This window comes from Sycon ciliatum, chromosome 5, assembly GCF_964019385.1.
Source record: "Sycon ciliatum chromosome 5, ocSycCili1.1, whole genome shotgun sequence".
In the NCBI taxonomy this organism is placed as follows: Eukaryota; Metazoa; Porifera; class Calcarea; order Leucosolenida; family Sycettidae; genus Sycon; species Sycon ciliatum.
This window is the reverse complement of record NC_088647.1, coordinates 27323875-27351023: the sequence shown is the minus strand read 5'-3', so window position 1 is coordinate 27351023 and position 27149 is coordinate 27323875. Positions and strand designations below refer to the sequence as shown.

The 27149-nt window shown below is 49.0% G+C and overlaps 1 protein-coding gene across 1 annotated transcript; it reads left to right on the top strand.

Moving 5' to 3' along the window:
- Nucleotides 1–43: 43 nt before the first annotated feature.
- On the top strand, nt 44–26695 carry LOC135818215 (arylsulfatase B-like). Its single transcript, XM_065331573.1, has 15 exons — nt 44–652; nt 8525–8636; nt 9383–9434; nt 10025–10125; nt 10401–10528; nt 10996–11075; nt 15531–15632; nt 16937–17000; nt 18576–18673; nt 18998–19134; nt 20197–20258; nt 21114–21225; nt 22190–22242; nt 23252–23386; nt 25326–26695. Exons 1-15 carry the CDS (start codon nt 271–273, stop codon nt 25505–25507), a joined length of 1800 nt encoding a protein of 599 aa, XP_065187645.1. The 5' UTR covers nt 44–270; the 3' UTR covers nt 25508–26695.
- The last annotated feature ends 454 nt before the right edge of the window (nt 26696–27149 follow it).

Below are 27149 nucleotides of genomic sequence, written 5' to 3'. Positions count from 1 at the left end.
TACAACAACACACTATAGTGCTCTCTACTGTGACTAACTAGTAGGTAGTCACTTTTTTTACTTACTTTCAGACTGAACAATACTAAGCGGAAGCTAGCTGTAGATCTACTCGCTGCCAACCAGTCTTTGGATCATCGACACACCACGGTTTCCATTCAGATCAACTCTGCACGTCGCGCCTGGCCTGTCCAATGCAGGCTAGGCTATGCCGCAGTAGGCGACGTGTTCGCGAAATATTTCGTGTCTTCCGTGATTATTGCTCGCGACAAGATGTCGGTGGATGTCATTTTAGCGAAAACTTCGGTAGTCACTGTCGTAGCTGCTTTGATTCTGGCAGCGTGCTATCATTACCGGCAACCGTCTGCACGTCGCGCCTGGCCTGTCCAATGCAGGCTAGGCTATGCCGCAGTAGGCGACGTGTTCGCGAAATATTTCGTGTCTTCCGTGATTATTGCTCGCGACAAGATGTTGGTGGATGTCATTTTAGTGAAAACTTCGGTAGTCGTAGCTGCTTTGATTCTGGCAGCGTGCTATCATTACCGGCAACCGTCTGCTGCATCACCGAAAGGCTGGGCAGGCGCGGGCGGTGGAGATGCGGAGACGATCAGGCACAAGCAGCCGCACATCCTGTTTATTGTTGCTGACGACTTGGGTAAGTGCCTAGTCTGGCTATCAAAACTAAACACAAAAGCTGTGTTCATTCGGTCATGCGTGTGCACGCGTACGTTTGCGGTTCATGTGTGCAAGCGCACGTTTTTTTGTTTTTTTTTGTTTGTTTTTTTTATTGAAAAACCACAAACCTTCAGACATGTGAATGTGCACATGATATACAGTGTACATACGTATGTATCGAGAAGGCAGCACGGAAACGGCAGTGGTGGTGAGGCCTGGGCAGCTCGTCCGACCGTGGGTCTCGGAGTCAACACTGGGCAGACGCACGGGGGGGGGGGGGGGGGGGGGGGGGGGGGGGTGGTAGCTTAGGAGATAAGGGATGAAGCCAGCATGATCATAGTATGTAATGCATATGCAGAAGTAATAATGATGTTAATCTTAAAAACAATAGTGCGGTCGCCCTGCGCAAAGGAACGGCATCATGGACATGATCTACATGTACGTGTATAACAAAATAATAATAATTATAAGTGAGCTAGGGCACATCATACACACACATATGCGCATGTTCAAATAGGAGATCAACCTGATAGGGCGTTCGCCGGCGTTGGGTAATCTTGAAATAAGGATATTAATATTATTGAAGAGATTTTTATCATACGCTCACATAAACACCACATACCAACCATGTGCACCCACCCACCCACCCACACACACACACACACGCGCGCGCGCGCACACACACACACACACATGCTCGCACGCACGCACGCACACACATACACACACACACACACACTCACACACATACACACACACCACACACACACACACACACCATTGACCATTGGACGCCCATCGCCAGAGGCGATGATAGCGATGCTACAGCAGAAGCCATAGCAACTTGTGCAGGGATTGCACCATTCAACAGCTTGCAAGGCTGAAGAATTGACCACCACTATTCAGCCTGGTCTACACCACACAGCTTTGAAGTGGCTTTTTTCTGGCCAGTGAATCCCTACTTTTTGGTCTTTTTTTCTTCTTTTTTCCCGCACACACATCACACCACATACTCCGGCATGCACTGGCTGTTGGTAACCACCCAGGAGAATGAAAGAAAAGTCAGGAAGAGTCTGAGAAAGAGAAGAAAGACGTGTGTGACCATAATCGTCGGGAATCGAACCCGCAACCTATCGATTGGAAATCGCTGCACATACCACTGCACCATATGGGACACACACACACACGCACACACATACACACACACACACCACACACACACACACACACACACACACACACACACACACACACACACACACACGTACACACAGACACACACGTGCACATTCACGCAGACGCGTAATCATACATAATATTTGTGCACAGACTCACTCTCTCACAGTAACGTCCAGAAAACCACCACGCCGAGTCCCTACAGCCGGTCGGTCGCCCAGTCCCAGTGGCTCGAGCGCAGGAATCGGTGGACGCTGCACTTGAAGGACTGCAACCTCTTCTGGTCGGGCTGATCCAGGAGGTGTTGGCGAGGCAACTGGTTCCAGGTGTCCAGCACTCCTTCAGGGAACGACCGGCGGACGTTGTTGCGAGAATTGGCTGGGATATCAGACTGCAGCTGGTAGCGGTGGCCGGCCGCAACCCGCGCCTGCTGCCTGGTGTTGGCAGGATGTTGGTCGTGGTCTGGTACTGCTTGGGAGGGGGGCAGCATTCGGGTTAGCATCTGTGGGCCTGTCAGGTAGTGGATTTTGTAGAGATAGCAGAGAGCAGCCACTTTGCGCCGGAGTTCGAGGCTTGGCAGATATGCGCCTTCGCCGATCAGATGCAGGGCTCTCCGCTGTACAGCATCGAGTTGGGCCAGCACCGTCTGAGAAGCACCCATCCAGACTAGCATGCCATGCTCTAAGACTGGGCGAACAAAGCCGTTGTAGACCGTGAGACGGCAGCCAGGGTCAAGCACTGCTGAGGCCTTCTTCAGGAAGCCCAGTCGCTGTGTGGCGCGCAGGGCTGACTGTCGAATCTGCTGGCAGAATGTCAGTTGACTGTCGAAGGCTATCCCAAGTAGCTTCAGGCACTGGGTTTCAGGAACCATTTCACCTTGGAATGTGACCGGAGGGCAGTCCCAGGGCCGACGGTGGTGGCTGACGTGGAGTAGGTATGACTTGGCGGGCTCGAATGTCACTCGCCAGGTCGCACCCCAGGCAGCAAGGGCATTGACGGCGGTCTGGAGATCATCACAGTCAGCTGCGAGGTTGCCGAGATACCGGATACACTTGTAGAGCGTCGTGTCGTCTGCGTACGTGGCAAGGCTGGTCGATTGGGGAAGGTGGTCCTCAGCGTCATTAATGTAGATCAAGAAGAGAGTGGGCCCCAGGATGCTTCCTTGAGGCACACCTGCTCGGATGGCGTGTGTGGCTGATGTTTGTCCACCAACTACGGCCCGGATCTGGCGGCTCTCTAGGTAGTTTTTCAACCATGAGAGCAGGTGGCCAGTCAGCCCAAGGCATCTGGCCTTGTGAACTACACCGCGGTGCGACACTTTGTCAAATGCGCCGGCCACGTCGACAGCAAGGACTCGGGTCACACCCCCAGCATTGGACGTCCGACTCCACTCATGCTGAAGTGAGAGGAGAAGATCAGTCGTGCCCAGGCCGCGTCGGAACCCGAATTACCGTCCGGAGAGGACCTGATTGCTTTCCAGGAAGTTAGTGATGCTGCGATTGATGATGGCCTCCATCACCTTAGAGAGTATAGAGAGGAGGGAAATCGGACGGTAGTTCTTCGGGGTAGACTTGGAGCCTTTCTTGAAAATAGGGACAACGTTCGCGATCTTCCAGGATGCAGGTTGCACCCCGTCCCGGAAGCACTGGGTGAATAGCTTTGCCAGAGGGCTGGCGAGTGACTGCGCTGACTTCCTGAGCACTTGCGCCGGAATGCCGTCAGGGCCAGTTGCTTTTGAAGCGTCCAGGTTCTTGAGAGCTCGCTGGACTGTGGCAGGGCGGAAGTGTACGGTCTTCAGCCTATTGCCTGTGCGTTGGCGAATAGGGGGTAGAGGTGTGTCTGGCAGGTCATTGGCACCAAGGCTACATTTCTCCGCGAAGTAGTGACCGAGGCAGTTTGCTTTCTTGATGTTCGTGGCATGCTCTTTGCCAGCAGGGTCGACAAGAATCGGGATGGAGCTATTTCGGGAGGTTCCGATGGACTGCTTGATGGTTGACCACCACTGTTTATCTCGAAGGCTGCCGGTCTGGAGTCGTGCACGGACTATTGCTAGATGGTGATTCTGGGCATCACGTAGGCAATCAGAAGACCGGTGGACAGCGAGAGTATAGTTAGCTTGACATTGGGGCGAGTCTGGTCGTCTCTTGAGGGACTTCCAGGCACTCTGTTTCGCCTTCACGGCCTTGCTGCAAGCTGGCGTCCACCAAGCGGGATCAGAGGGCCGAGTACAGAGAAGTTGGGATGGGATAAACTGGTTCATTCCATCTATGATGGCAGAGGTAATATTGGTGCAGCTGCTGTTTGCATCCTCAGACATCAGGGCATCCCAGTCCACACTCCTAAGGTGGTGGTTTAATCTGTCCCAGTCAGCGCGGCCATATTGCCAGACTGTTCTGGCCGTCTTGGGCTCTCGACATAGTTCTGTCTTGAATTCTGCCAAGATGGTGGCGTGGTCAGATCTACCAATTGGGGGGCCGAGCCGGACCGTCGGGTTGCCCAGGTCACTCATGATGAGGTCGAGGAGGGCATTTCCACGAGTAGGCTCCGTCACATGCTGCTGGAGGTGATGTAGTGCGCAGAGGTCCTCCAGTTTCTCCCCAGCTGGAGTTGTCCTACTGCTACCCAGCCAGGCAGTGTTGTGCGCATTGAAATCGCCAGCGATGATGAGGTGCTGTGCATCCACCCGGGCAACGTCAATGGTCTGGTCCAAGTAATCTACCATACTGATATCGTTGCCAGGAAGAGACCCTGGGCGGTAGGCAGCACACAAGACAACTTTGCGGCCAGGTCTTATGCGGATAGAAAGCCATACAACTTCTTGATCAAGGGTTGGAACAGCTTCCAGTTCTTGAAAAGCTAGGTGGGATTTCACCCACACAGCCACGCCTCCACCCTGTGGTGTTCGGTCTCGTCTTACTGGAGGGGAGTACCCAGGAAGAGTCACTTCGGCTTGCGTCACCTTATCCAGGGTCAGCTTGGTTTCTGTGACTACAGCAATATCTGCATCAGATGCCAGAAGGGTATGTTGAAATTCGCCAAACTTTGAACGGATACCAAAGGCATTCGTAACCAGCAATTTCAACGTCTTACTGGTCATTGCTCAAGAGAGGGTCGGCAGGTGGGAGACTATCATTGTTCTGAGGAGGAGGGTCAGACTTGGTGATGTCATCAGTTTTGGCAGGTGGGCTAGAATTGTCATGGTGTGCTCCACTGCTTTCTTTGAAACGCCATTGCCTGGCATAAAGTGGCCGGGGCCAGAAGTTTGCAGCGGTAATTGTAGAAACTGTTCCGGCGTCAACTGTCAGTCTCGCCGAGATTTTGCCCGTTGCTGATTCGTGCATACTGCAATCGTGCACATCCACAGATGTCCCAACCGCAGCTGCTCTGTGTTGCACAAACTCCCTGAGGCGTTCCTTGGTGCATTGGTCGCCTAGGTTGCCAACGTACAGCACAGCTTTCTTCGCCCTGGGAGGCTCTGACGACACCATCTTCCAGCTGTCATCTGAGATCACCTGAAGCACGCACTGCTTCTTACTCCGCTTTGAGTTCTGGACTGGTTGGAATCTGTCTTCGTCTACACAGGTTGCATCTTGGTCGCCATCCCCTTCACACTCGTCACTGCTACGGGAGATGTTGCAGGGGACGCTGCCATCCTCTTCACACTCGTCACCGCTACGGGAAATGTTGCTGGGGACGCTACGGGACATCGTGGTGTCATGCTTTCGAGTACCTGCTGTACCCGTACTGCCTGCTTTGGTACGCCTACGCGAAGGTTGACCCGCACCCGTACCCTGCTGTGTTTGAACTGGCTTTGGGGTAGCTTTTCGCAAGGCAATGGCGGATTCTCGGAGAGACACTAACTCTTCGTTCACATCTTTGAGCTGCCTTGACAGCTCGTCAACCCGTTTGTTTAGGCGCGTCTCCCGATCAGCCGATTCCGAGACAAGTGCGGCCAATGTTTTCAGGATTTCTACTACAGATAACTCAATGCCCGGCAAAGACGCCATCAGCCTCAGCTCTTCGTCACTCAGGGCAGTCGCGCGAGTGTTTGCTCTCGTGGTGGCCCCAGGCATGGCGGAGGTCACCAATTTCTACGAGCACTACTAGAAACACTTACTGCTACCCTACGGAAACTACCTCCAGTCCGGCCTGATGCCGGCTGGGCTCTACCAAGAAAGATTTACGGGAGCTTCAAAAAGTGCAACCTACCCCTACTGGTACTACTAGAAGTTATCACATGGTTCTAGGCTTTGCAAAAAGCAGCAATTCGACCATCATTTTAGGTCGGGTGACGCCATCAAGTACCGTATTTTCCCTGAAATAATTGTACACTACTTTTATTTTTTCAAAGGTGGTCAGACCTGTACTAGTACTACTATAGGAGACTGTACTAGTATTACTATAGGAGACTGTACTAGTACTACTATAGGAGACTGTACTAGTATTGGAGACGTGTACTTTTGTTTCTTCTGGAAAGATTGATTGCCTGGGTTGGGTGGCAAACAACTCGTGATAATGATGCTGTAAGGCTGTAAATACACTCGACCATGGTAAGAATCAGTGTACAAAGGCACAAAGATGATGAACGGGTAAGAAAAACGAAGTAAGGTGGACCCTGGTGGGAGTGGTGGCTGTACCCCACTGATGCTCATCACATCATTTGGGCATGTACTATTATTAGAGACGTGTCCTTTTATATTTTCGATCCACACCCAACATGTACCACAATAAGCCCATTGCGCAATGACGTAATTTGTACCATAAACACCCCGGACAGCCACCTGGGCATGGTCGTCTGGGGTGTTTAGTGCATTCCTGATCCCAATGTACTCACGTGCATTACTCATACCTTCCATATTTGGCAATGCGCAATGGGCTTATTGGGGACGTACTAGTAGTGGAGACGTTTACGTTTAATGGGGAGGGTACGGTACTAATGTTTGGTACAGTAGCGTCGCGCGCTAAAGAACGTGGAGCCCAAGAACGTCCAGCCTGAAATTCTAAGAACAGCGGTGTTGGTTTTCTGGCAGCTTGTGGAATACACATGATCCAGTACGGACTGTTTCTAAGAAACGTGCTATAAGAACGCAGCCGGATTGTTGAAAAATAAGAACGTCCCAGGCTAACCACTTCGAAACAACGTTCTTGGGCGCGCGACCCTACCGTAGTCCGCCAAAGTGCCCCGCATGTTTGGAAGTACGCGTCTGAAACGCGCAGAAAAAAATAATGTTAGAATTTCCATATCAGAGGGTTTTCATGTGCATGATGCCGCAAAAGGCAGCAGAATGCACATGAACGAGCCGTTTCGAGGCGTAAAAGCACCAGTTATGAACACAGCTTTAATATATCCCGGTGATTTAAAAGACGTTCCAGTGATTTGGCCGATAAGCTTTACGGTTATGCACCACACCCGTCTATGTGCGCGCGCGTGTGTGTACGGTGTGTGTGTGTACGGTGTGTGTGTGCGTGTGCGTGCGTGGCCTTTTGCCCATCATGCAGTGTAAATGTATCTTCGAAGTTGCCATTGGCTTAGGGGCCGTTTACATGAGAACAATAATAAGTCTGGGCTTATTCGCCTCGGGCTTAATTTTCAACCGTTTACATGACGGTTGTGCAGGGCTGAGTTAGCTCAGGTGAGTGACCGCGAGTTCTGCGTGCATTTTAGATTTCAAATCGCACATGAACACAGTAGTAAATGTTCGTGTATGATGAAATTCGGATCAAGAAATGCCGGCTCACGCTTCTGCTGCCTTTGCTATTGTCACTTATTTTTCGAGAAGGTGAAGGATCGGCTAGGACTTTCCACCAAACACAAATCAGAAGAAAAATTGCCAAGAAAGAAACAAGAGGTACACATTGTCCATGGCGACATCCTCTCAGGTTCACGAGGCAAAATTGAAAATACGGAAAAAATCGCTCCAAGAATATAAGCCCAGGGCTTATATTCTTGGCCGTTTACAGGACAAAATAAGCCCTGGGGGTTGGATAAGCTCGGGGGTCTAGGGCAGGGCTAGTTCAGCTCGGGGATAGCTGAATAAGCCCGTCTCACCATGTAAACGCGCGCTCCAAAATTACTAGGTGACAGATCAAGGCGGGCTTATCGTAAGCCTAGGCTTGAAAAAGCCCGGGCTTATTGTTCTCATGTAAACGGCCCCTTGGAAGGGTAAGAAGAAACATTCAGCCTTGTGAGGATGATCCAACTACAAACACTGCATTTACACTGGTTTGATGACAAGACCCAATCCCGGCTACCTGCACGACTATTGCTATTGCATCATCATCTCGTGGCAAGCAATGCCAATATTAAATGAGAGAGGCACCCGTCGTACACTTTTTCCGGTACAGTTTGTTTCGGTCCCAACAACTGTTCCTGACACCAATCAAAAGGGGTTGGGAATTCTGTAGTGAGGGCACATCCTGGCACAGATCAGATGAATACGAGTCTTACAGGTGTCACATTCAAATTTGTTCACAAACTTTCCTAGGTTTCCTAGGGTACCCATAAAAAGACTTGTAGTTGGTGGGGATTAAAAAAAAAAAAATTCACGGTTCGCGTGAGACTCGGCTGGAAGCCGGGTGGGGATTGCTCTAGAAAAATAATAAATACAACAACAAAAATGTCGTACAATTTTGTAATGCGTGTGTACTCCAACCCTTTGACATGTGCCTTGTGCAGGGTGGAATGACGTCGGCTTTCACAACAAGGACATGCGGACGCCAAATCTCGACGCGCTGGCGCACTCCGGCGTCATCCTGAACCGATCCTACGTGCAGCCGTCCTGCTCGCCGTAAGCTGCTTGTCCTCGCACGTAGGCTACGGTGAATCCTGTCCAAGGCGACCGCTCCTCAAGGGACCTTCAAAAATGTGTTTGCTATTTACAGTGGTCTCCTCATCCAGTGTCATTTTCCCTCGATAGGCTACTCGCCTGTGGTCATCCCTCAAATAATTTGAGCGGAAATAGCACCCTTGGTCTTCGCTATAGTGGTCCTCTGGAACAGGTGGTCCTCTGGAACAGGTGGTCCTCTGGAATAGGTGGTTGGTTGCCTTGTCAGGTGTTACAGTACGAGCTTGCAGGCAAGTTGGCGGTAAAGGACCCACTGTCCCACTTTTCCAGTGTACTGCTTGTACGCTCACAGCATGACTTATTTTTCTTTTCTGGCGGCAAGAGTGGCTTCACATCTTTGTCATGTGACAAGGGCTGGGGGCTAGATCAGATCCATCAGCCAGATGCCAAAGGCCGAAATCCCACTTGCCGCCTCCGTGTTACCCTTGTGCCATGCAGGTCACAAAGTGCCTAATTCACTGTGGGTCTCAGCTGGGTTGGAACATTTACCCTGGTACCTCCTGTTTCACAATCATGGTCTTACTTAAGTAGACCAACCCACAGTGCTAAACTTTGTCTTCTTCTCCTCGTTGTAAAGGGACAACTTACGAACTGTAACGGTGCCTTTGAGAATATGAGTGTTATGCATGTTATAAAGACACACATTGTGGCTTATTGACTTGTGTGTGTGTGTGTATGTGTGTCTGTAGCTCTCGTAGTTGTCTGATGACCGGACGCTATGCTCACCACACGGGTTTCCAGGTAATTGAGAGTACCGGCTCTCTAGCCATGCACACCTCTCTCTCTCTCTCTCTCTCTCTCTCTCTCTCTCTCTCTCTCTCTCTCTTTCTTTCTTTCTCTCTCTTTCTCTCTCTCTCTCTCTCTCTCTTTCTCGCTCTCTTGCCGCTATTCCCATCATGTCCCCATACTATTAAAACGTCTTGCCGTATCTAGTGTTTTGCATTCGGTCACCTTCAGTGAAGTAAAACCTGTTTTGCGCTCTGGCTACTACATGATGGAGTGGTTCTTGTGAGTACTGGTTGCCTAACGGAACCGGATTCTCCTTTGTGTGATTGCCAGGTAACAGATACGACAAAGACAGGTAGATTTTGCACTTTTGGTTGGGGGGGGGGGGGGGCTTCACACGTCATAATTATAGTGAGACAAATACTGTATGTTGCACTATTCATGGGCAATGGAGTACGTTGTGGCATGACGTGTTTGACTATTAGAAAAGAGTGGAATGACTGGAATCTATAGCTTTATAGTGAAGTGCATACCGAACCAAAGTTAAACAAGGATATTTACATATAATTTATCGTGTCACTTGTCTTGATTAATGCTGCTGACAGAATGTCCTTCATCATTGCCAGCCATACGGGTTGAACTCCAGTATGCTGACCATAGCGCAGCGTCTTAAGCAGCTTGGGTACTCAACGCACGCCATCGGAAAGTGAGGTCTTAATACGCCGTGTGCCTTCTGCGTGTGCTTGCAAGTGTGTGTGTGTGTGTGTGTGTGTGTGTGTGTGTTTGTGTGTGTGTGTGTGTGTATATGTATATGTGTATTTGTCCTATTGAGCCTCGATTCGGCACGAATCTTTCAATAGCCAGTGATATCATTTCCGATGAAGAGACTGTAGGCCATGAATTGCCTGTGTGTAGCATCACTTAAAGATGGGTTCCTTACGGTGTTTATTTCGAACTGTGCTCTTCACTTTAATACCACAGGTGGCATCTGGGATATTGCAATGAGAAGTTCCTGCCGACGTCGCGCGGGTTTGATTCATTTTACGGCTACTATGGTGGTAGTCAAGACTACTACACACACTTCAATGGCGACGGTGCCAAAGCAGAGGGTAAGGACGGGTTCTTATGGACGGACGGACGGACGGAGGGGATTCCTGCCTTTTTTTAATCCCTTTTCACCCATTTACAATGACATTGTGTTAGTCCTATCACCGGGTACAGACTATCACAACTCCAGTAATTTTCCGCTCACGACATTTTTACAGCCGATCATGCAGTTCTAATCTCAGTTCGGTTTGTCAGCGTATCTACATTTGTCAGTGTTGTGAATTCATGTTCAACATCTTCTACCAGTTTGGAAAGTAGAGTTCGGTTGTGGGTTTAGAGTGACTGAACTGTGTGTGTGTGTGTGTGTGTGTGTGTGTGTGTGTGTGTGTGTGTGTTTGTGCATGTCTGTGTACATGTGTGTACACATGTTTGTGTGTGTTTGCGCTTGTGTGTCTGTGTGTACACTTGTGTGTGTGTGTATGTGTGTATACGTGTGTCTGTGTGTATGCTCGTCGTTTAATGTTGTCAGTATTCAGTGGTTATGATTTTCACCATGACATCGGAGAGAAACGCAGCATAGACCGAGCAGCAGAAGGAGTCTACTCGACTGTAAGTCAAACCTGTATATTGAGCTCCTGCGCCACACGCACACACACACACACACACACACACACACACGTGTGCGCGTGTGTGCGTACGCGCTAATGCTGGAAAGTCTTGCTTTTTCCTGTTTCAACTTCGTCAACCTTATGAATATTTTTCCTAACACCGACGCATCCAAGTAACTACAATCGTCATTTTACAACAAAAATGCAGCCCGTATGAATTGTGATTACTTGTAATAATTAGTATGTCTGGGATTTAAAGGGTGTACAAAATCTATAGGGTTTCCGGAGTCTACAGGGTCTACGAGGTCTACAGAGTCTGTGGGGGTCTACGGGGTCTTCATGGCTTATGGTGTGTACAGGGTCTACGGGGTTAACAGGGTCTACGGGGTTTACAGGGTTTACGGGTTTACAGGGTCTGCGGGGTTTACAGGGTCTAGTGAATCTGCAACGTCTATGGAGTGTTCAGGGTCTACGGGGTTTACAGGGTCTGCAGGGTTTACAGGGTCTACGGGGTTTACAGAGTCTATGGAGTCTACAGTGTCTACGGAGTTTACAGAGTCTGTGGGTTCTACAGGGTCTACTGGATCTACAGTACATACGTAGTTTACAGGGTCTATAGGGTCTTACTTTGCCACAGAGCAACGTACAACAAAGAAAATAGCATATCTTTGACAGCAAGCTCGAGCACGGGCTCAGACACACACACACACACACACACACACACACACACACACACACACACACACACACACACACACACATTGTCCGATTGTCGCACTACATGACTACTCATTGATTTTTCTTGTTCAGTTGGTAGACTGATGGTTGTAAGTTAAAGGGGAAGTTCACCCTAAAATCAAAATCAGATATGTTATTGGGAAAAATCAGCTGAGTCGATTGGTGTATGTCTCGTCTTCATCCGGTGACTATAACCGGAGATATACGCAACTGAAATATCACTTTGATCCCCGGTTTTTGGCGCCGCCATGGCGTCACGAATCTGTGACGTCAAAGAGGTAGAGGAGCTCCTGGAGCTCGGAACTTTTACTGGAGTTGGACGGAGAAGAAAGTGAAGTCGTGAATGTCCAAGGCGGAAAGTCAAGCAGTATGAGGCTCAGAGCGGAGACGATTCAGGGTAGGTCTACCTCCTTGTCAGGAGATGACAGTGACTCCGAGGAGAGCGAGTTGGACGCCAGCGAAGGAACAGGAGTATACCGAGGATGAGATCATGCAGATGGCGAGTGCGGAGCAAGTTGGTGTAAATGCTGACGAAACTGCAGCGGCTGCTGCCGACACTGACCCTGCTGCTTGCTTAGAGGACTGCTGGCCACCTGCCGATCGCGTTGGCAATACGTCCTGGTGTGAATGTGGCAAATGCGTCGTTCAATTATTGCGGAACGACTGCATTTGCTGCAAAGATGTTCCGGAATCGGCAGCCGCGGATTGGTTACTGAGTCTGGCTGCATTACTTGCACCTCACAGTTCGAGAAAGGCTGCAGCAACCAGCACGCACTGTACATTGTACTGCGTGGCTATTTGGGCAAGATCCATCAGCAGGCCGGATCGAAGCCATCTGAGTTTGGAAACCGGTACGTGCTATTAAATAGTGTAATACTGTCGTCGATTTTGCATCGGAGAACTGTATTTTCTCATCAAAATTAAATACTGTTCCATGGTGCAAAAATATAACCAGGATATTGGCTTGTATACTTCTTCAAAAATTTGTTGTTGTAGTGTGCTGCTGTTGCACTGAAATGTACGTTGAAATGTGAGACTAACAGCAGGAAGATCTACTCCCCTGTTCCCCAAAGCAGCTCGCACCGTTACGCAGCATACCGACAATACATATGGCTGATGTTCGGAAAACTTGGCCGAGGAGTCCGGTGGAACACCTGCATAATGCATTAATGGACAAACGGCACAGCAATCATAAGCTGTCACTATTAAATTTTGTAGTCAGCCAGGTGCTTGCACGTGTGTGTGTGTGTATCTGTATGGTGTAGACCAGGCTGAATTGTAGTGTTGAAACGAATAATCGAATAATCGAATAATTTAGAATATTAGTGGGTGAACGAATAATCGAATAGTCGTAGGAATTATCAGAAATCGAAAAAAACAAAAAAACAAAAAAACCATCTTTGCTCAGTGCTGACCCTACTGATATTTGCACTGCGTAGATCTGCTCGCAGTATTTCTTCTCAATTTCTTCTCCTCCAAGTTTTAATCTCCTATCGGTATCTAGTAATACATGTACTTCTGTTCTCTCCATACGAGGGAAACATGGATGCAGTGAATGTGATTTTCGGTCTTTGACCACTTTCGACCAATACCCTATGCAGAGCTGGATCAGGCGTCGCACACTCTGGGGGTACTCTTGGCACCTCCACATAACAAAATCCGATAATCAGCAAATTGTTTTTTTTTAACTACTTAAAAAGTGCTGAAAAAGTGTTGAAAAATGCCATCATGCGTATGATAGAATATAGATTATTCGTTCGATGGAGGGCGAAATTATTCGATAGATTATTCGTTCGAAGAATCCGTGTTCGGTTTAAACACTACAGTGAATTGTGACGGTCAATTCTTCAGCCTTGCAAGCTGTTGAATGGTGCAATTCCAGCACAAGTTGCTATGGCTTCTGCCGTAGCATTGCCATCATTGCCTCCGGCGATTGGCGTCAAAGGTCAAATGTGTGTGTGTGTGTGTGTGTGTGTGTGTGTGTCTGCGCGCGCGCGCGCGTGCGTGTGTGTTTATAGCAAAAGAATAGTCATGAAAATGTACTGCCAGTGTTGCAAGCATATGTACGTGTGGATTTGATCTACACAGTGGGTACCATAACATCACCTCTAAATTTCCCGTGTGCTGACGGGGGTCTGTGTGCACGCATCAGCAGATATCATGCCATCGTCTGGACTCAATGCGCATGCAACTGGAGACCGAAAAGCTGCGGCATACGGCTCAGCATAGGCTTGAGCTAGGATCATACTCGCAAAATACACGCAGATAACAGTGACAATGCAACACAATGAAGACTTTCTTGGAATTGAAACTTACCAAGCAGAGGACAGAGGTAGTGACCACTGTATGCCTTTTCACGACATGTAAAACTTGAATTGAAATAAAACAAAAATTTATTGCACGATCTTCTGTCTTCATTCAATACTAGTACCTTGCAATCAACACACTGCAAACAGCTTTGTACCGGTATCTGTAAATAATTTTCTCTACAAGTATACGATGTACTCAACACAGTGGGTGAAACTGCCTCTCCAACTCGCGATGTACAGACAAAATTTCAACACGCTCTCAAAGCACGAAATCACCAGAACCATTCACTCACCTCTTCTCTCTCCTGCCTCTCCTGATACTGCGACATCCTTCGCTTCGCTGGGGGACACCTGTCCGGGAAAATCGATGACACAGCGTCTGCTTTCAGCTTTCGGCGGCACGTTTTGCCCATCTCTCCGTGCAAGTTCCTCTGGAAGGCATCTCCTCAAAATGTGCCAAACAAATAATTGCACAGCTCTCCTCAAACTTAGGTGGCAAATTCTCGCGATGAATCGCTGCAACCCATTCCGCTCGGAGAGCTTTATCCCGCGGAATACGATGCACCGTGGTCCCAGGGGGCTTGCCAGACTGGTTAGAGCAGCCGACAGCACAGCAAACCGTCATCGTGGTTGAAACTGTTCAGGTCGCAAGAAAGAAACTCCACAAACGCCACTCTTTCTCGCTCACTGAAAAGCAAGCAGACCGGGAACCTGTATCTCTTTGACGTCACAGGGTGTGGAGGGGGTGTGCGCCGGCCGCATGACGTCATTTTGCATGACGTCATGGTAAATTTCAACTTCAAATATCTCCAGAACGGCGTATCGCACGGCGATGGGACCTTCACCACCGAACTCAGCGCCTCGAAATCTACAAACTGTGAAATTTTGATTTTAGGGTGAACTTCCCCTTTAAGAACTCTTGCTCCTTTCTCCAATTATATCCGAATGACTTTTCCCATTTGCATCTTTCCCTTGAACCAACGAATATTATTATATCCGAATTGCGATATTTTTTTCAATTTCTGGCATACTGACCTGTGTTTCGCTGCTGGAGTTGGCAATGTCCCAATGGCACGAAATGTTTTGGTAAGGATGACTTTGTATGTACATGTGCGTGTGTGTGTGTGTGTGTGTGTGTGTCTGTCTGTGAGTCTGTCTGTGAGTCTGTCTGTCAGTTTGTATGTGTGTATGTTGGGGTGTGTGTATGTGTGTACATGTGATTGTGTGCATGTGATTGTGTGCATGTGTGTACATGTGCATGTGTGTGTATGTATGTATGTGTGTGTGTGTGTGTGTGTGTGTGTGTGTGTGTGTGTGTGTGTGTGTGTGTGTGTGTGTGTGTGTGTGTGTGTGTGTGTGTGTGTGTGTGTGTGTGTGTGTGTGCACACGCATCTGCTCTGTGCTGACAGGAAGCGTTTGCCAAGGAAACGATTAGCATTGTGAAAAAGCACAGCACGTCTACTCCTCTCTACATTTATCTCGCGTTCCAGGCAATACATGCTCCACTGCAGGTGAGCCTTACCTACTTAGTTTTGAGACGCCGCAGCGGATACTGTAAAAGCCATTATTCTAACGAGGCGCATATATAACGATTTCCCAAAATTGCTAGTTTACGTGTACCAAAGGTAACGATTCTCACTCATTCTCAACGCTCAATAGGACAGTATATGTATCGATTTCTGTATAACTCTTTCTATTTTAACGACAGATTTCTCCTCGTATAACTCGTTAGAGTTAGCACTTCATTATATATACAATGTATGGCTTGTACAGTAGATGTTTGTGAGCATTCTACTGTACGTGTATTAACCCATCAACGTTTGTGTGTACTTGAATCGATTACTAGTGGACGATGCAGTTGCATGCACTCAAACATTCGTAAGTCGGTCAGTTCTTTACGGAATTCTGTAAACGAAGTATCCAGGAAGAAACCAAAGAGCTCAGCTTTCCATTGCAACAGGTGCCAACGAGCTAAAATGAAGTATTGCTGAGATCGTACGTTTCGACCTCTTGACACAGAACGGCGTTGGAATTTAGGTCAGATGCTAAAGGGTTAAAACGCCAGTGTGAACATACGGCATCTACTAGCACTGGTCCCCGCTAAAAGCAACATGGAGTCTGTTCCCGCCTTGTAACTGTTGTGAGCTTGGCTTGGTGTTTTTTAAGTGTTCCTGTGGTAAAGATTGCCCTGTGCCATACCAATGTAGCAAGCCCAGACAGACAGCGGTATGCCGAAGTGACTGTTGACGTGGAGTCACATGTTGGTTTTAAGCAAGGTGATGCCTTGCCGTAAGAGTGATCGTCTTTGTGATGCAGTTATGGTTACAAGAATAATTTTCCAGGCCCGGTAGCCAACTGCAAACATTCAACAAAGGGCACGCAACAGGGGTGGGGGGGGGGGGGGTGGGGGGTTGGGGTGGGTGAGGGGTGGGGGGAGAGAGAGAGTGGTCTGCCCTCTGTTACTAGAAATAGAATAGTCGCACACAGAAGGCCCCGACAAAGGGGGGGGGGGGGAGTGTGTCTACCCTCTTTCACCAGAATTAGAATAGTTGCGTAGAAAAGACCAAGACAAGGGGGTCTTTTCTCTGTTACCAGAATTAAAATAGTTCTACCTGAAGGGGGGGGGCGTGGCTTACCCTGCGGAATTTGTTGCAAAATCCGAAACGCCATTGGGAGGGGGTTCATCCAATTTCAGGGAATGGCACAGGAAGTTTAGCTGAACTCTTGAGCACAAGGCGATGCACATGCAAAGGACTTCCCTCTTGCTGCAGCACTCTTCGGTGACGTGCGCTGATTTCGTGGTGTTGTCTTGCAGGCGCCGCAGCGCTACTGGAAAATGTTCAAGGACGTGGCCTGGCACAACCGTCGAGCTGTCTCAGGTACTGTAGGTCAGCTGGTGAATAGAGCTGCTGGCGTATCTATCGTGTACACACAATCCGTAGGCACGTACTAGTAGCTCGTGTACAGGTATACTCAGCATAGTACGGTCACCACATCTGTATACGGCTGTTATAGGTACAGCATACAGTGAAACATGTCTAAGACGACCGCTCAAGGCGCCTTCAATACGTGGTCTCTGTTACCAGGTGGTCTCCTTATCCAGGTTCATTTGACTGGAAATAGCATCCCTCAATCCTGGTTTCAGTGGTCTTCTTGGACAGGTGGTCTTCTTGGACAGGTGGTCTTCTTGGACAGGTGGTCGCCTTGACAGGTTTCACTGTAGGCCAAAGAAACAAAATGCCGACTACTACAAGTGGTATGAGTTTGCTGGTGGTACATGGTCACCAGACCACAGATATGCTCCAGTTAGGGGTGAAACGAGTATCAAGTTTGACCAATCGATCACTCATTCGTAATATTCGATCGAGTATCCGATTATTTCGAGTATTTTATCAAAATTCAAAAGCGCTAAATTTGTGAGTTATTGACCAATCCGGAAGAAATTATCTGTGAACATAGAACAAAAGTCGCCAACGTCTTGTACAGAGTGTAAAGTAACGATTTTCATCAGTACTTTCATATCTCACAAGTCATAACTAATGTTACTTGCCGTGGTGATCGCATCGTCCAAGTCATGAAATACTGACTCAAAGGCATGCATAACACATGCATACCAGTGGACGAGCGGTGCAACAAAAGCTTTTGAAAAATGGAATGCCAATAGATGAACTAAAAAAAACCCGATCGAGTGAAAAATTTCGAATACTCGCTCGTTTGAAATTTTCGAACGAATACTCGAATATTCGAACTAATCGTTTCACCCCTAGCTCCAGTGCATGGTCTCCACACCACAGATGTGAGAGCTACGACCCCGATCAGCGCCAGTCAGGGCGGCTGGAAAGAGTGCTCAATGCACTAGCATGCAGAGCTGTATACAAAACCCCAGGAGACGGTCGGCCGCTTTCGCTCTAACTGAAAACTGTCTGATAATGGCCCAGTGCATGACAGCTTAGTTACCGCGAAAACGTACCTTACCGGGTCCCGGCGGCATGGGATCATCATCACCACCTGCGTGGGACAGCGCGTGTTGCTCAACCGACGTGACAAGCGCTTGGAACAAGACACTAGCAGTAAAAGAACGTGAAAGCTAAAAACAGAGCTGCTCACTACGCATATCCTGCCGTCACAGGACTGTCAGGCAGCTGCCTAGTACGAAATGGATAAAGTCATAGGCGTTTAAAAGATTAATTTGCTTATAATTGGCTTAGCATGAAGGGAATTCGTAAAACTATCATTATAGTGTGCTTGTGTGTGTGTGTGTGTGTGTGTGTGTATCTGTGTCTGTGTGTGTGCGCACACGTGCGTGTATGCATGTGTGCGCTCGTGCATGTGTGTGGTGTGGGTGAGTGTGTGTGTGTGTGTGTGTGTGTGTGTGTGTACGTGTGTGTGTGCTTGTGTACGTGTGTGCGTGCATGTGTGTGCATGCATGTGTCTGTATGCATGCTTGCGATTAGCCATGGCAACTGCAATGGATGGCGCCGTTGGTAACATTGTAAAGGCGCTCAAGAAGCGCGGCATCTGGGACAACACGCTTGTCGTCTTCACTTCCGACGTAAGATCGTGTGATCGTCTTTTTTCTCTTCTAATGAACTTCACGTCGTGGACGAAATCCATTTAAAAAATGCTTTCCCTTAAAAAGTGCACATCTTGGGAAATGCTTGCAAAATATATTGCCCTATGATTGCACAGATATGGGCATGAATCCCTCTGAGTGGCAACAAACTGACCTTGTTCCTCTGTGGTACTGTGTGTGTGGCGAATACATGTGGTTTAAAACGTTGCCACTGGTCACAAAAGCATACCTAGCATTGTATTGCCTGCTCACAGCCGTGCCTGTACGCCTGCCTCTGCTGTGCTGTCTTCTGCCGGTGTGCAGAACGGAGCGCAGGTGCGCTACGGCGGCAGCAACTACCCTCTACGGGGCAACAAGGGAACGGTGTGGGAAGGTGGCACCCGTAGTCCAGGGTTCGTCCACGGCAAGATGCTTGGAAAAACCAAACACACCCACAATGGGTAGGAGGGACGAACATTTTTTGGCGGACATTATTTTTTGTTTTTTTTGTTTTTACTTCACCCGATACACAGGCATTCTGCCTTCTCGTCTAACCCTATGGCTGGACTCTCAATAAAAGATGAAGACATTTAAGGCAGCACTTGCCTCTATTGTTCCAGCCAAAGTTATACACGAACATGTGATTGATAATGTCTCGCCATCCCAATTTATTCTTTCGTTCATACCCGGATACGGTAAATTTGTTCCAGCCCATGGACCCACGCCCTTTCCTCTTCCTAGACCCACCTACTGGACCTCCGGACCACTGGTCCCATGGACCCACGCCCTTTCCTCTTCCTGGACCCACTGGACCTCCGGAGCACTGGTCCCATGGACCTACTGCCCTCCCCTCTTCCTGGACCGACTGGGCCCCCGGACCACTGGTCCCATGGACCCACTGCCCTCCCCTCGTCCTGGACCCACTGGACCCCGGGACCACTGGTCCCATGTGCCCTCCCCTCTTCCTGAGCTCACTGGACAACCGGACCACTGGTACCATGGACCTACTGTCCTCCCCTCTTCCTGGACCCACTGGACCCCCAACCCACTGCCTCCGGACACCCCCCCCCCCCCCCTCTCCCCTATCCGAATCACTCCTGTTTCACCAAGTATTTTCTTATGCCCTGGTCCCTTCCTCCCCAGTGCCTTATGTGAAGCAGAAACACAGGTAACACCATTACTGTGCTGTGATGTCCAACCGGCAGATATCATTGTACCATGGAACGTTGCTGAGATGATTTTTTGCAAAATGTTCTCTCATCGTGCCAGTACGGTGCCGAGTTTGCTCCATACGGAGACCCAGAGTCGTGTGGAGGAAGAAGAGCTTGCACTCACCCACACATACAGACCTGCTAATTTGTGCAAAAAAAACAAGAGTAGGGATATAACGACTCACCTTTTTTTGACCCAGCAGTTGAAGTACACAGAGCCCAAGCCCGTACACCGTGGGCACAGTTGGCAGGCACGGGCACGCCTGGTCTGGAGATGTTCCCAATTGCGTCTGTGTATTGTGCTGCCTGCAGGATAATGCACGTGACGGACTGGTACCCGACTCTTGTCTCCGCTGCTGGCGGCCATCTTGGCGGTAAGCGTAATGTTGTGTACTAGTCAACAGCCATGAAATTGCCACGGAAATTGCCACTGATATATTTTAAACCTCGCACGGCAAGATGCAATCGAGAAGTAAGTCCAAAAACCCCCGAATGATAATATGAATCGTATACATGCACCTGTCTTCTGAGTGCATGACAAACTCACACATTGTGATACAGATTGTAAAGGAACATTTGACGTAAAAGCCATAATTATGAAAAAGAAAGTTATTGAACCATGCCAGCCGGCTATTATTTTAAAGTCATGTACATATTGTAGTAAACAGTTTCCTCTGAGACATATTGTAGTACATGAAGTAGTAGCCATGCACCTACGAAATAATATTGCAGGATATTATTATTAGAATTGCCAAGCGTGCCTACGAATCCGCAGAACATGCCAATATTGAACACGGAATAGGCCAATACATGGATAATGAAGGCGGTTACATTGATAAAAGGCGACGTCGGTCGAGAAATGACAGGCAAGGTCTCTTCCGCAAATATGACGCCCTGCAGCCACGAAGGCAGGTGATAGACCAAGATGATCGCATTTAAACTCGGATTTGAGCCCAAGTCCGGCGAAATTGAATTTCGAAGCTGTGGTGCTGTGGTGGTGTGGTGACGTCGTGCTATGGTGGTGTTGTGGTGCTGGCATACTGTGGTGACGTCGTGCTGTGGTGGTGCTGTCACTGCTGTGGTGCTGGCATGTTGCGGTGACGTCATGCTATGGTGGTGCTGTGGTGTGGCGCTGGCATGGTGGTGACGTCGTGCTGTGGTACTGTGCTGGTGCTGTGCTATGACGGTGCTGTAGTCGTGCTGTGGTGATGCTGTGGTGCTTCGTGTAGATTCGGAGGTGGACGGCGTTGACCAATGGTCGGCATTGCGGAACAACTTGCCATCGCCGCGCACTGGCTTCCCATACCGGCTCGACAGGACCAGGGGCATTTTCGCCATCCGGTGAGTACCAACATAACTAGTTAAAAGATTCGCTACCGTTCGTGTTTTTGGTGTTTAGCTGTATTGCATATAAGGGCTGGTATCAGCTGACAAATGAGAAATGGAGAGAATATTACCTGAAGATGTATTGCTTATACCCAAGCTGTCTGTGCTCACCTCTATCGGTCTTATGCAATGCAACATGATATTGTGAAAACACACGACCAGAGAGAGACAAGAGGAAAGCTTGGTAATAATAAACTTTTTTTCAAAGTACGCAGGCTCCATTGCAGCCAATTCATTTTACAAGATTGCTCAAAACACACGCATATACGGCCTCTGAACTGCAATAAAAAAAATTAAAAAATTCTCCATCAGTATTTCGGCCCTGGGCCGTCATTTTTTGAATGCTGTTCAGAGACCGTATATGCGTGTGTTTTGAACGATCTTGTAAAATACTAAACACAGCCTGTTAAATGTAAAGAGTATAGCACCATCCAGTATTTCTCTATTGGTATGTGCATGCTTGGATATTCATTATTGCAGCGAGCCAGCAGATTGTCGCCGAGGTACTTGTCAGGCAAATGACCCGCATGTCAATACTAGTGAACTTCGGTTTTGATCATAGTGTTGAATGTGAACGTTTGCAGGATAGGGACGGCAGTAACTTCCTTTGCAGGAATAATGTAGATGGTGAGCAGAGGAAGCAGGGGCGGTGCGGCAGGCATGTGACATGAACGATTTACTAGTCTGTCTCTCGACGCCGGTGTGGTTGTGATCTAAGATGGCCTTCTCTGTTGCGCTGTGTCGGCGTGCTGTGTTGCCGTGTTGTCATGTGTTGTTGTGCTGTACTGTGTTGGTGTGGTGTGCTGTGCTGTGCTGTGTCGGTGTGTTTTGCTGTGCTGTGTTGCTGTGTTGTGCTGTGCCGGTGTGTTGTTCTGTGTCAATGTGTTGTCCTGTGCTACACAAACCTACTGTCGGGCAGAGAGGGCAAGTACAAGTACATCAGAGGCAAAGATCCTTCTAAACACCCAGCAAGTATGTGCGGTGTTACCCTAGAATTGATACCCTGTACTTGCACACGCGTCCGGACCACAGTAACAAATGTCGCATCCCTGCGAGCTGTGCTGCTTGTCAATATTGCTTATGACACAACCACACCAGCCAGGTGGTCACCCAACAAAAATCAACCACCCTAACTTCCTTCTCTGGCTCGCCATGATCCGTTCACACCAACAACGCACAGTTTAATATAGAGTTTGGAGAGCGTATTATGGTTGACAGGATACCGTATTTCCCCGGTTATAAGTCACACTCGATTGTAAGTCGCACCCCCATTTTCAGGTTTGGGGCACATTGTTTTGATATATTGAGTGCAGTAGTAATTCATGCTCGATTGCAAGTTGCGCCCACTTTATGACCCTTGAATTTTAGTGTGAAAAGGTGCGACTTATATTCGGGGAAATTCCGTGGTCACTGTTCTGCTCTCGGACCAGTTCTTCCTGCATCGGAGCGGGCATTTGGGGGTATAACCATCTCACCAGTTGGCTACGTTTGTCTGCTAGGCGCCCAAAATCCTCAGAGCCGAACCGCCGACAGTTTCTGAACACTGATTTACACTGGTGGGCTTTGCCGGCCGGAGCAAATCACGCAGTTAATAACCCTTTGCCAGCCGATGGTGTACAAGAATGCGTCGACTTCGATGCACTGTGGAGAAGAGGTTGGTGCGACTTCGGCGATACTTGGGAATTGTGTGTTGCTCCCTACATGGGAGCTCACGGTTTTCCTGCCGACTTGAATTCTCACTTGACTGACACACGACTGCCATCTAGAGCACACGAGAAGCACTAAGGTGGAAAATATGGATAGGAAGAACTGCCGTTACTGCGAACAAATGCCATCGGTCCATTGGGTGCTCCTGCTAAAGAGGTTTAATTTTGGCGTTTAAAAAGTCCTTGTATGAGAAGGACCATCTGTATGCTGTGGCTAATTTTCGGCCACTTCAATGACCCACTTTTCCCTCTCTCCCTCTCTCTCCCTCCATCAGAAAACACGAAATTGAATCTCTGGTACCCGGCAGCAGTTGATGAAGCCACATTTGTGACGTTCTATCGTGAGCTCCATTTTTATGAAAACATCACGCATAAGGTTGAGACCGGTCCCTGGCTCTTTGATCTTGACGGTAAGTATGCCGAAGTAGTGGCTGCATTCGATTACACACCATTCATTTTATGACTTCTTTGGCGCGTGCCGGTGTATAAAAATCTACCCCGAGTAGGCAAACGGCGCTTGTATACTGTGTACGCTCGGCAGAACTGTCTGCCAGGCTGCACGCGGTGCGCACATGACGTTGGCATGGCCGTGCAGGGGACAAGCGTGCGCTAGTGTGTGGAGTGCAACGGAATACGAAACATTGATATGCCTGTGAATTAGTGGTAGCGATCTCTTCTGCCTTATTTGTGAGGAAGCGCTGTGCCCTGTGTGGTATTGAGCACTGTTTTGAGCACTATACTGGGCACTGTATTGAGCACTGCATGGACAAAAAAATCGACGGGTTCGCGTACCGGGCAGGTCAAGAACAAGGAGTCGTGCAACTCCCTGGTCAAGAACCACCTGTCCGCTGCATGGACAGAGGACTATAATTCTGCTGTAGAGAACATACATGTATCATTTTGGTTACTGCAGGACCAGCGGAAGCAGTTTTTGATTGGTCCCGCCATACCCTAGCATTTCATACAGTTTGTGTATGATATGGAAGGGTATACACATGACCTCCTCAGCAGTAAACACATGTTGGTGTCGATAACGTTGGTCTGGCCATGGCCTGACAAACCGGACCGGTTTCGCCGGGCCTGTACTGTGTGCTAACATTGCCACACTGTAGTAATGCTATGCGGGGGGGGGGGGGGGGGTACCTTGATTAGGGTACTAACCTGCTATACAGGGGGGGGGGTACCTTGATCAGGGCACTAACCTGCTATACGGGGAGGGGGGTATACCTTGATCAGGGCACTAACCTGCTATGGGGGGAGGGGGGTATACCTTGTTCAGGGCACTAACCTGCTATGGGGGGAGGGGGGCATACCTTGATCAGGGCACTAACCTGCTATGTGGGGAGGGGGGGGGCATACCTTGATCAGGGCACTTACCTGCTATGGGGGGGGGGGGAGGGGGGCATACCTTGATCAGGGCACTAACCTGCTATGTGGGGAGGGGGGGGGGCATACCTTGATCAGGGCACTAACCTGCTATGCGGGGAGGGGGGGGCATACCTTGATCAGGGCACTAACCTGCTATGGGGGGAGGGGGGTATACCTTGATCAGGGCACTAACCTGCTATGGGGGGAGGGGGGTATACCTTGATCAGGGCACTAACCTGCTATGGGGGGAGGGGGGCATACCTTGATCAGGGCACTAACCTGCTATGTGGGGAGGGGGGGCATACCTTGATCAGGGCACTTACCTGCTATGGGGGGGAGGGGGGCATACCTTGATCAGGGCACTAACCTGCTATGTGGGGAGGGGGGGGCATACCTTGATCAGGGCACTTACCTGCTATGGGGGGGGGGGGGCATACCTTGATCAGGGCACTAACCTGCTATGCGGGGAGGGGGGGGGGGGGGGCATACCTTGATCAGGGCACTAACCTGCTATGCGGGGAGGGGGGGGGCATACCTTGATCAGGGCACTAACCTGCTATGCGGGGAGGGGGGGGGGGCATACCTTGATCAGGGCACTTACCTGCTATGGGGGGGGGGGCATACCTTGATCAGGGCACTAACCTGCTATGCGGGAGGGGGGGGGGCATACCTTGATCAGGGCACTAACCTGCTATGTGGGGGGGGCATACCTTGATCAGGGCACTAACCTGCTATGCGGGGAGGGGGGGGGGCATACCTTGATCAGGGCACTTACCCGTTATGGGGGGGGGGCATACCTTGATCAGGGCACTTACCTGCTATGCGGGGAGGGGGGCATACCTTGATCAGGGCACTTAACTGTTATGGGGGGGGGGGGGCATACCTTGATCAGGGCACTTACCTGCTATGCACGGGGGGGGGGGGGGCATACCTTGATCAGGGCACTAACCTGTCCGTATCTTGTGTTTGTTCCGCCAATAGCTGATCCCCTGGAGATGAGCAACCTGTACGCCAAGTTGCCAGGAGTGGCTGCGGCGCTGGACAGAAGAGTAGACGAGTACATGACAAATTATGTGGACCCGATGGGCATCCACTACAGCCGAGTAGACCCTAAATGCAACCCAGCGCTACGTAACGGTACGTGGGACGCCGGATGGTGTTGAAACAGTGGGCCGCAAGACGAGACAAACATGATGTCAGTCAATAGGGTTGGCAGCTGCAAGCAGGGCAGTGCTTCTTGAAATCGGATTGCCGCTTCCCATCCGTCGACGTGTGAGTGAGCACATGTGATATGTGGCCGGGCTTTGGGGGTGGAGGGAAAGTCCCCTGATCATACTGTCCTATGCTGATAATGGCAAGGCACCAGACCGGCCTATACTACATGCTTGTAGTGGTGAGGCACTTGCAGTCGGCGGGAATGGGTTTTCCAGCAGTCAGAAGCGTCAAAACCGAAATTTCGACCTGGTCTTCGACTATTTCTGCGCACAGATGCCTCAGCCCCGGAATATAATTATGTACAAGGCACTCCGTGCTTTGTCGGCTGAGACTCGTGTCACAGTCAAGTCCAAACTCAAGCCAGAGCACCGCAAAGCCACTGACCATCCTTGTCCTTCAAGCTTGAGAGCAGTGTAGCAGCTCAGCCGCATGGCGTGCAACAGCAACCGGAATGATCCCATGCACTCTACACTACACACTTGCTGTCATTTTTTAAAATTTCAACTGATGTGTGTGGAGACAAGAAACTATTTACGGCAAGCAATATTATTGATTATGTTTTATAGCCGCTCTTCCCTCTTCTACCTCTACAAAAACTATAGTCCAAACTCAAAGTCGGGGTTTGTATGTTTCTAAGCATGTCCTTGTGTGACAGAGCAAAGTTGGAGTTTGTATGTTTCTAAGCATGTCCTTGTGTGACAGAGCAAAGTTGGAGTTTGTATGTTTCCTTTGTGACAGAGCAACCATCATTATACCTTTTGATGTTTTTGTTAAAGTTGTCGTTTTCTGCACAAGTTCATCAAACCCAAATAATTATGTTTTGGCTATTTTATGCGATTCTCCCGGGAGAATACAATGTTGAGTTCTTAATTCCATTCCTCTGAGTTTAACTGTACTCAAAACACAAAATTTTGATCAACTTTTATTCTAATATTTATTCAAGTAGAGTCATTGGTAGCTACAGTGTTTATTAAAATAAACTATCTTTTAAATTTTAAAAGCTATCCATTTGTATAACGTATACTTCTCTGCGTGTTTTTTTCTGTGGATGTGACGTGCTGATGAATATCAAACGCAGAGCGCTTTGAATCCGTCTGAATGCCCTATTTCGCTTTTTCCGAAGCATGTATGACAATAGAGAGGTTCCGCACTACGTAAAGTTGAGCAACTTTACGTTAGTGGGCGGGGAAAACCCGTGAATTCGCGAGTTTGCACTCCACTTACGGAAAGTTGTCTACGGAGAGTACGTAGATAGGGCTCTGATAACGTAGCTAATGGATTGGGGTACAAATTTATGACTTTCTTCCCAGGTCGATCTGGTCGTACACTGCCGCGTTCGGAGTTGCCAAGGGCAGCTACGTGATTTGAAAACTCCGTATGGCGGAACACAGATGCGCATGCAGTTTACGTAAGACTTTCCGTAGATCGACTACTAGTACGTTTTTTACTAACGTAATAATTACGTTATGCGGAACCTCTCTAATATTTCGATCAAAAGATGTACATGTAGGCTTATTATTATTATAATTATACGCACGTCCGCGTTAACGTCAACAGTAAGTCCACGTATTCGCATGTGCCAGAAGACAG

Bases quoted from the DNA above. Each gene is read 5' to 3' on its own strand.
- LOC135818215 (XM_065331573.1), top strand. From the start codon at position 271: ATGTCGGTGGATGTCATTTTAGCGAAAACTTCGGTAGTCACTGTCGTA. The intron at 10,529-10,995 runs GTAAGGACGGGT...TAATGTTGTCAG, and splicing joins CGACGGTGCCAAAGCAGAGG to TATTCAGTGGTTATGATTTT. The intron at 19,135-20,196 runs GTAGGAGGGACG...TGCTGCCTGCAG, and splicing joins ACCAAACACACCCACAATGG to GATAATGCACGTGACGGACT.